At 42.0% G+C, this 10,807-nt stretch overlaps 1 protein-coding gene across 1 annotated transcript; it reads left to right on the top strand.

Annotated features, from left to right (window-relative positions):
- Positions 1 to 6,718: 6,718 nt before the first annotated feature.
- On the top strand, positions 6,719 to 8,470 carry LOC149207203 (protein JINGUBANG-like). The gene has a single exon (XM_089393860.1). It carries the CDS (start codon positions 6,870 to 6,872, stop codon positions 8,232 to 8,234), a length of 1,365 nt encoding a protein of 454 aa, XP_089249986.1. The 5' UTR covers positions 6,719 to 6,869; the 3' UTR covers positions 8,235 to 8,470.
- Positions 8,471 to 10,807: the final 2,337 nt, after the last annotated feature.

Consider the following 10,807-nt stretch of genomic DNA (forward strand, 5'->3'; position numbering starts at 1 on the left):
GTGCGACGGGCACGACGAGCCGAGGCGCAGGTGCGGTCACCCGGCAAGCCGACGAACCAATGGATAGGTGCGGCGAGCCGAGGTGCGGCCACCCGACCCGGCGAACAAAGTATGGCGAGTTGAGGTTCGGGCGCAGACACCCGACGAGCTGCGGGCAGGGCGGCGAGTTGGTATGCGGGTGCGGCCACCCGACCCGGCGAACAGACATGGCGGTTGAGGTTCGGGCGCAGACACCCGACGAGCTGTGGGTAGGGCGACGAGTTGGTATGCGGGTGCGGCCACCTGACCCGGCGAACAGACATGGTGGTTGAGGTTCGGGCGCAGACACCCGACGAGCTGCGGGTAGGGCGGCGAGTTGGTATGCGGGTGCGGCCACCCGACCCGGCGAACAGGCACGACAGTTGAGGTTCAGGTGTGGTCACCCGACGAGCCGGTGCGATATATGAAAGGGCGACCCGTGGGCGACCCGCGCACGATGGGCGGGCGACCCGCACCCGATGGGCGAACAACCCGAGCGACGAAACGATGGACAGCACGGTCGTGTGGACGCGGGTATGGTTCGACAGCAGGCGGGCGCGATACAACATAGGCGGGCGCGGTTCAAGCAGCGGACGGCAAGTGCGAAGGAAGGGCGACCCGGGCGGGCGCCCCTTCACACGACGGGCGGACAATGCGACGAACAGCAGCGACCGGGCAGCGTGCGACGAAGGGACGAGCTGGAATGCGACGTTCAAGGGCGCACATAATACACTTAGAGAAATATGCGATGGAGCTTGGAGACTTTATAAGGGGCGTAGGGAGGCCTTGCCCTTGGGCAAAGGCCGACCTACTAAACATAAAGTAGGGGCTCCTAAGACATAGATTATGGGGTCGGCCCAAGAGCTAACACCCCTTCACCAAATGAGTAAGCCAGCATATATATAGATGGCGCAGAGGCTCATTTGGAAACCAATCAAGCAGTTCGATCATCTCTTCTACGACTTGGAACAGAGGTAAAGGAGTGCGCAGTTTTGGTCTGCGCATAACTCATGCACTAAGGAAAAAGGGCGCAGATTTTACCGGTATCTTATGGGGGTTGTACGAAGGTCAATTCTAAAGACAGTTTGATGCAGAACTGAATTGGAGTTCTGGTGGCTCGGGTGAGCACGCTCCTACCAAGTGAGGTTGGCATGTATATGTAAAGGTTGTCTTGCCGTGATTGTAATGTTTTCTAGGTGTTGGCCTTGGACTTTGCCAGGCACACTTGTGTTCATAATATATTATTATTGGGCGGACTCGTTCGGGAGTTGCCCCTCCCTCTATAAGTGTGTGCAATTGTTATGTTCACGGTTTAATTACATATTGGTTATGAACGTGTATGAAGATTAATGCATTTTACTTGATTGAAGAAAATAAATTAAGTATGTTAATGTGGAAAGGCGTAGTCCATGTGCATGAGTATTGTTAAAAAGAAAGTGCACGGTGGTGCCGCACCTCGCCGGACATGGTTGGAAGACTACCGTAGGCCTGGGGGCGTGACAGGTGGTATCAGAGCAGGGTTGCTCGTGGAGACTTGAACAAGGTTCAAGTGTTGAAGAGCTCGGTCTAGAGCTGGTGAGCAGGGTTGCTCGTGAAAACTTGGACAAGGTTGTCTTGGTTGAAATTGAAGGTGAATCTGCTCGATCTAGAGCTGGTAGACATGGAGAAGGTCGACAAAGCAGTAATGGTGGATGATGGTGAATCCAGCCATAGTGCGGTTAAGGCCTTCCGGTATGAAGTATTGGAGCACATGAGTCGGTTGAGTTCTAACTGGGTTGCGATGCAAGTCGAAAACATGAAAATTCGAGAAAGCTGTTCGGAACTAAGAAGGGAACTTGAAGAACTTAGGAGCCAATGCGAAAGTACCACAGACATTGAACTCAATGAGTTTGATGAGGAAATCCGACGGAATGGACTTGGACTTCAAGAGCTCTTTGATGAAAAAGCTCGATTAAGGAAGGAAAGAGCCAAGGTGGAAGCCGAAATCAAACAAATTGAGGAAGAGATAAAGAAGAGACTTCTTGGTAAGAAGGTTGTCGTAATTGAGCAAGAAGAGCTCGACTACATTGACAAGTTGGAGACTCATTACCGGGAACATCCAGAGGATATCCGGAAGTTTAGTTCCATGGAATTGATCAATGAGCACTTGGTTGGTACATTGGAGCGGAACACGGTAGAAGGAGAGCTTGAAGCAAGTCAAGCTAGTCCAGGGCCGAGTTCCCTAGAAAAGCCAAGCAAGGAAGTAAGGTATCTCAAGAGAAATGTCGAAAGGGAACATATCGACACTTCGGAAACCGAATTCTTGAAACAAGTTGCAGAAATAAGACACAAAACAAAGCCGATAGAGGAAGATGGTTCCTTGAAGTTAAGTTTTGTGCAGGTGACCATGAAGGGCAAAAAGGTTGCAGCTTTGATTGATACGGGGGCTACTCATAGCTTCGTAAGCAGGAAGGCAGCAAAGGCTTTTGGGAGGAAGGCAAAAATGGAGAGGGAATGTAGTGCTTTTAAAGCAGTTAACTCTTCCATTAGAGCTATTGATGGCATGCTGGAAAACACTCAGGTGAAGGTAGGATCATGGTTCGGGAAGTTAGATCTAAGAGTCGTGGATATGGATGATCATTCTATGGTGTTAGGGCTAGACTTTATGAGACTTTCCCAAGCCATACCAATGATGACTCAGGACCTTCTCTTGATCACAGCTGAAGGAAAAAACATGATGGTGCCGATGAATAGGAGGAGTTGCTTGGGGTATAGACCAAGAATGGCCTCTATGACTTTGTATCCCAAAGATCCAAATGTGAAGCATGAGGGTGTGGAACAAAGAGGACTTGGGAGTGTGGTTCAAACAACGAAGGAAAGGAAGCTTGTTGACTTCGTTGCAAGGGCCGGAAAGAAGAAGAATGGAAGTGAGGAGAGAACCTCACGGACTTGGAGACACTTATTGGGAGCATCTTCTACCAATCCTCACAATGGAGTTGCGAAGGAAGTAAGCCCGAGAGCTACTTCAGAAGCAGTGGTTGATGAAAGTTATGAGGGTAGAGATCCTGCCGGGATAGTGGACTTTTGCAGATATGCTATGGGCATATATGACTTTCAATTAACAAAAGATAAGCTAGGTGAGCTTGGGTGTACATGTGAGGAGATTAAAGCTGTGCATAAATACTTGAGGACGCAGTATCGATCTGACACATGGGTAGACGAAAGCCAGGGAGGGAGCTTCCTGGCTCTCCTATCTTCTTAGATGACATAGAAGATGGGGCTCATTGTTGGCTGCTCAAGGCAGTGAGCCCTTAACATGTTTGAGCAGGTATGATGATCATGACATGCTGCAGAAAGATGGGGTTTCCATGGACCTGAGCATGGGATCGTGGAGATGAGTGTTGACACATGACTGGGATGTGTAGCACTTATACATGGGCAGTTTGCACATGGAGATGACTTGATGGAGACGGGACCTTATATATGTTGCAGTGATGTTGCCTTGTATGGGGGAGTCTACATCATGGTCGATGCAGTCTTGGTGGAGAGCTACTAAGATGGTGTGTTGTCGAGGACGACAACGATTTCGGGTGGAGGAGGATGTAAGGCCCTCGAGACCTGGGCAGGCGCGCGGTGGGCGAACATCTCTTCACACGGCGGTTGGACGTGGGCACGACCCGGGCGGGCGCCCTTGCACGATGGGCGGGCGGCCCGACGAGTTGATGTGCGACGGGCACGACGAGCCGAGGCGCAGGTGCGGTCACCCGGCAAGCCGACGAACCAACGGATAGGTGCGACGAGCCGAGGTGCGGCCACCCGACCCGGCGAACAAAGTATGACGAGTTGAGGTTCGGGCGCAGACACCCGACGAGCTGCGGGAAGGGTGGCGAGTTGGTATGCGGGTGCGGCCACCCGACTCGGCGAACACACATGGCGGTTGAGATCGGGCGCAGACACCCGACAAGCTGCGGGTAGGGCGGCGAGTTGGTATGCGGGTGCGGCCACCCGACCCGGCGAACAGACATGGTGGTTGAGGTTCGGGCGCAGACACCCGACGAGCTGCGGGTAGGGCGGCGAGTTGGTATGCGGGTGCGGCCACCCGACTCGGCGAACAGGCACGGCAGTTGAGGTTCGGGTGCGGTCACCCAACGAGCTGGTGCGATATATGAAAGGGCGACCCGTGGGCGACCCCTGGGCGACCCGCACCCGATGGGCGGACAACCCGAGCGACAAAGCGATGGACAGCACGGTCGTATGGACGCGGGTATGGTACGACAGCAGGCGGGCCCGATACAACACAGGGGGGCACGGTTCAAGCAGCGAACGGCAAGTGCGAAGGAAGGGCGACCCGGGCGGGCGCCCCTTCACACGGCGGGCGGACAGTGCGATGAACAGCAGCAACCAGGCAGCGTGCAACGAAAGGGCGAGCTGGAATGCGACGTTCAAGGGCGCACATAATACACTTGGAAAATTATACGATGGAGCTTGGAAACTTTATAAGGGGCGTAGGAAGGCATTGCCCTTGGGCAAAGGCCGACCTACTAAACATAAAGTAGGGGCTCCTAAAACATAAATTATGGGGTCGGCCCAAGAGCTAACACCCCTTCACCAAATGGATAGCCAGCGTATATATAGACAGCGCAGAGGCTTCATTTGGAAACCAATCAAGCAGTTCGATCATCTCTTCTACGACTTGGAGCAGAGGTAAAAGGAGTGCGCAGTTCTGGACTGCGCATAACTCATGCGCTAAGGAAAAAGGGCGCAGATTTTACCGGTATCTGACGTGGGTTGTACGAAGGTCAATTCTAAAGGCAGTTTGGTGCAGAACTGAATTGGAGGAGTTCTGGTGGCTCGGGTGAGCACGCTCCTACCAAGTGAGGTTGGCATGTATATGTAAAGGTTGTCTTGCCGTGATTGTAATATTTTCTAAGTGTTGGCCTTGGACTTTGCCGGGCACACTTGTATGATGTATTATTGAAAGTGTTCATAATATATTATTATTGGGCGGACTCGTTCGGGAGTTGCCCCTCCCTCTATAAGTGTGTGCAATTGTTATGTTCACGGTTTAATTGCATATTGGTTATGAACGTGTATGAAGATTAATGCATTTTACTTGATTGAAGAAAATAAATTAAGTATGTTAATGTGGAAAGGCGTAGTCCATGTGCATGAGTATTGTTAAAAAGAAAGTGCACAGTGGTGCCGCACCTCGCCGGACACGGTTGGAAGACTACCGTAGGCCTGGGGGCGTGACAGAGAGAGTTGGGAGAGAGAGGGAGTAGGGGAGAGGGAGGGGAAGAGAGAGGAGAGAGGGAGGGAGAAGGACACTGAGATGAAGGGGAGAGAGAGAGAGGTGATAAGAAACAAACACATATAGATATTATATATAATTATATAACTAGCCTAAATCCATCTTAACCCTGGATATATCAAGCGCCAATAGGGATCATATCTCTCAAGGTGCAAACCTTTCCTCAAGTTTTGCACTCAAAAAAGAGGTTAGAACCTCAAGAGATTTGATCCCTATCAGTGCTTGATAGACCCAATGTTGAGATAGATCTAAGTTGGTTATATATATCTGTGGTGATTAATATAGTTTTTAAACAATTATAAGGAATTATTTTTTTTTAGTATTTTTATTCAAAATTTTAAAGAGATTTTTAAGATTGATATTTTCTAAAGAGTAGAATTCACTTATACATTCAAAAATATATTTTAAATAATAATTTATTTTATTTTATTTATAATTATATGGCCAAATTTCAATAAAAACACTTTTTTATTTGTTTATATTTGTTAGGTTGTCATTTTTTTGGTAAATAAAAAACTATAAGTGTAATTTATCTCAAAATAAGATTTCAAAATTTCCATCAAAAAATAAAAATATATAAATGGTTTATATTTAATAATTTAAAATATTCTTGGTTGCATATACAATCTAATGGATAGTCAGCGTCAAAAAACAAATCAACGTGTTTGTGATCTCTACTCTATTCTGAGGTGGCATTACAAATTTTTAACATTACAAAGATTAAATAGTTCATAAATTAGATTGCAAATAAGTATTTTGATTGATATTATGTCATTATTTTTTTGACTAATAAAACAACTTTTGGTCCATTTATTTATTTTTTGTTATTTAACTAATCTTGAATACATTCGAATTGAAGAAAATTCACAATTTTATTACACTAATCTCTATTAGATTTTGAGTAAATTCCACCTCAAAATATGTCCTAAAATATTCCGAACATATACTTCACAATTTAATAATATAATTGAAACTAATCTCTATTAGATTTTGAGTAAATTCCACCTCAAAATATGTCCTAAAATATTCCGAACATATAATAGATAGACGAACAAATTTTGATGGGTATCACCTTTAAAGATTTATAGCAATAGTTTTAATAAAGGTAAAGACATCCGATAAAATTGGAAATTGAAACTATACAAAAAGATTAACATAGCAATAGTTTTAATAAAGGTAAAGACATCCGATAAAATTGGAAATGGAAACGATAAAAAAATTAACATGGTCCCGCCGAAGAATAACAATTACAAATGGAGAAATGGTCCAAATTAAAAAAAAAAATGTCCAAATAAAATAAAACAGCTTTTAATAATAGTGAGAATATTACCATTTTGGTAGGATATATGAGTTATATTAAATAATGTTGTCGCATGGGCAATGCTTGGCCGTTCACCATCCGTGGTCCAATGTCTGACATATCAACCCACGGCTTCTGGTAATTTTCGCTGGTAAGCTTAATGGGAAAGGCAATGCGTTGTAAAACAAAATGATTATTCGACTCTGATCACCTGTTGATCTCCGTCCACTTACAATTGGTATCCAATTTCAATTTGACAATATGTTCTCCTCGCTTAGAGCAAGCGCCTTACTGTCACGGAACAACACCAGTGATTCTTCAGCTATGAACCTCAATGGTACAGAGACGAAAACTAAATCGCAGGGCACTCTTCCATCTCCAATGAGTTTTCTCATCACCCAGGGAAGCGGACAGTCTGATTACAGTAATACAGGATCTACAAGAAGCTTGCAGTCAGAATTAAATATTTCTTCTACGCTAACCATCAACTCACAGCCGAGTCTTTGTTCACAGGGTAGCATATGCTCGATCCCCAATGGAGGGATAGGTCGGCCTGCAGGGAGCAACCTCGGAGACGGCGTGTACCAATGCATAGGTACATTGAGAGGTCATGGCGGGTGCGTGTTTTCTCTAGCAATGGCGGGCAACGTCCTCTACAGCGGATCCTCCGGCAATGACATACGGGTATGGACACATTCCGAGCTCAATGAGCACTGTAAGTTCGGTCACGGGGATGGAGCTGTCAAGTGTATTTTGGTTTCTGGGTGCAGGATATACAGCGCGCATCAAGATCATAAAATCAGAGTTTGGAAACGCACTGAGAACATACAGCCCTCTGAACATAAGCTGGTGGTCACCATGCCGACACTGAAGGATTATGTGATGAATGCCATACCACCGAAGAAGTATTTTCAGGAGCGCAGGCACAAGAAGGTACTCTGGATCGAACATCTTGATACTATATCGGCTCTGTCGGTTGATAGAAATGGGTTTTTGTACTCGGCTTCGTGGGACAGGACGGTCAAGATCTGGAGACCTTCCGACTTGAGATGCGTTGAATCTTTCAGAGCACACGACGATGCCATCAATGCGCTTGTGGTTTCGCCAGATGGTTTTGTTTACACAGGATCTGCTGATTCTAGAATCAAAATCTGGGCGAAGGCCTTTGGAGAGAGAAAACATTCTCTGGTTGCGATCATTGAAAGACACAAATCTGCTATCAATGCACTGGCTCTCAGCCCCGACGGCTCCATCCTCTACTCTGGAGCTTGTGATCGATCCATCATTGTTTGGGAAAGGGAGGAAAGCGAGCGGCACATGGTTGTCTCCGGCGCCTTGAGAGGTCACAATCGCGCAATTCTATGTTTGGCGAGTGTTGCAGAATTTGTATGCAGTGGATCCGGGGATAATACAATCAGAGTGTGGAAAAGAGGAGAAGGAAACGTGCATTACTGTTTGGCGGTTTTGGAAGGTCACAGAGGGCCTGTTAAATCCATTGCGTTGTCTGTGGATACTGGGGTTGGATGCCGCATCTACAGCGGGAGCCTGGATCACGACATTAGGGTTTGGTGGGTTTCTTCACGTACAAGCTTTTCTGATGATAAGGAAGATGTCACACTACCTTGAGAACCCCTCAGATTTTCTAGTGGAAATCTTAAACGCATTTATTCGGCTCTCTCTATCATATGTGTGTGGAACGTTAAAAGCTTCCCAGAATGTTAAATCGTACGTCACTTTTGCTGATAAATAAGATGGTAGATTAGTATTGTTTGAAAGCTTCTAATTGCAAAATTTTGCTCATCTAGAGCACAGTTGAGGTATTCTTTCTGTTTCCAAATGTAATGCGTTTCCGAAAAAAAAAGATAAACAGAACCAGAAGCTAGGATACAGGAAGCGCGAAACCAACCAAAAGCCTCTTTCTGGATTTGATGAGATGAAAAAATAATAATTCTTTACACCATAATTTTTCATTAACCGTTTTAATTTACCGTTTTATTTAACCGGTTTAATTTACTTTGATATTATGACGGGGATTTTATTTTTATTTTGTTTAATATAACATACTAAGATGTAGACACAGTGCATAGATCTGCAGAGTAAATTTTAATGGCGTTTGCCTCATATATACGTGCACGTCATTTATATATCATAGCAAACTGTTTTTGCCTTCAAATCCTAATGACTTGGATACATGTCGTTAAACCATTGCTTAGTCTAATCTGTTTGGTCTAACGATGGGATGTTTTGCTTTTTTTAGATTTTTCTAGTCAAATGTTGAGTGAAAGTAATGTAACAATGCCAAAAAATTATTAAAAAAACGAATCCCAAAATTTAGAAGATCTTCTAAATTTAGGAAACGATTGAAGAACAAAGGTGAAGACATTCCTGAACTAAAAAAGGTTTATAACAATTTAATTTATAAATGTAATGGAAGATAAGTCTTCCAACACAGTAAATAAAAATGTTAAGTTAAAAGTTTATTTATGAGGATTTGATATTTCTGGAAGTTTAGGGAGTTTCTTTATGTACAATTTCTTATAGGAAAAAATTTCCTCCTAAAACAAACTACATGAAAAAAGAAAGAAATAAAGAAAGAACTCAAGATGATTCCTCAAGTATAATTTTCTTTCACTCCCAGTATTAGTTATAACTGAAGAAATTTTGGCGATGTCAAATATTTTGTGAAAATATTTGCAACTTGATTTTTAGTGGACACATATTCTAAACTCAAAATACCTCTTGAATAAGTTGGAAATTGAAGTGCATATGGTTCTCAATATATTTAGTCTTTTGGTATTTCACAAAATTTTAAGAAATTTGTATGGCACTCAAATTATCACATCAAAATATAGTAGGTTGATACCATTGAATGCCAAATTTAATCAATAAATGTTGCAGCCAAATAAGTTCTTGACTCGAGAGAACACAACTTAATACTCAACATTAACTATAGATAATGCAATCACTAACAACTTAAATTTGTAAGACCAAGCAATAGAAGTAGAACCAAGATAGCAAATACAACCAAAAATAGACTTTCAATCATCAAATGATGTAACTTAGTTTGTAAGCTCAAAAAAACTAACAATATATTAAACTCCAAAACTTAATGTACTCTAAATATATCTTAAAATTATTATTATTATTTAAATATTTTTTGAAATCTCATTATCTAAAAAAAATTATAAAAATAACCTAAAAGAATAATCTAAAACATCGAATAATCTATTATTTTTAAAAAACAATTCCCATAAAATTAAACTAAGAGAATTCTATTATCTTTAAAGAACAATTTTCATAAAATTGAACTAAGAGATTATTTTCTCGTGTGCTTTTTTAAACTTCTCTTTAAACGAAGAGAAGAGACGAAGTAATACGAGAGGATTTGGATGGAAATTGATATGATAAAATAAATGTTAGAACTTCAGAATTGTGAAAATTATTACCAATGGTCATTACGATGGAATATACAGTTGGTAACCGTGGACAGAAAAAGATGAGGACTACAAAGATTCCAAAATACCCTGTCAGGATGAAGAGGCGAAAGAGAAAAAACCATTTTAGTTTTTGTGGGCTTCGGACCAATGTAACTTCAGTAAAATCCATTAATTTTTATTGAAAAATTGCCATGCAATTAAGTAAATTTGTTATTTTACAACCATTATTAAATTTAAGTGCAATTTTTTTAATATTTTGAAAATATACCAGAGGGAAGTGATGTGAGATAGTTTTTTCTTTTTTTTTTAATATTCTAAAATCTTTGATTAAGTAATTTTTTTTACACAAAGAGATAGAAATGTTTATATATAAAATGTTTATACAAAGGTATGAAAATCTATAACCAAATGCTTTGTAATTAAGAATTTTTTTTTTTTACACGTATTAAATTAAATATTACACAAAGTTATGAATGGTTATCCAGAATGCAATAATGTTAATTTTGTAAATAAATTTTTAATGTCAATCTTTGTTACATAAATTTTTAATCTCAATCTTTGTTACATAGTGTTTTTTGGATTCTACAAATTTTATAAATTTTGGACATAGATTCAAAAACGTTATCCAAAAATAATTAAAATTTTGAAGAGTTAGATTATATATTTATCAATTAAGTAAAATAATTATGGATATTAATTTATGAGATGTAAATTAATTGATTTACATTAAATTTAGTCATTATCATTCAAATCTTTTAAAAT

The sequence above is a fragment of the Pinus tabuliformis genome, chromosome 1_2 (assembly GCF_031772625.1).
Source record: "Pinus tabuliformis cultivar Carrire ecotype Pingquan chromosome 1_2, CPIR1, whole genome shotgun sequence".
NCBI classification, from domain to species: domain Eukaryota; kingdom Viridiplantae; phylum Streptophyta; class Pinopsida; order Pinales; family Pinaceae; genus Pinus; species Pinus tabuliformis.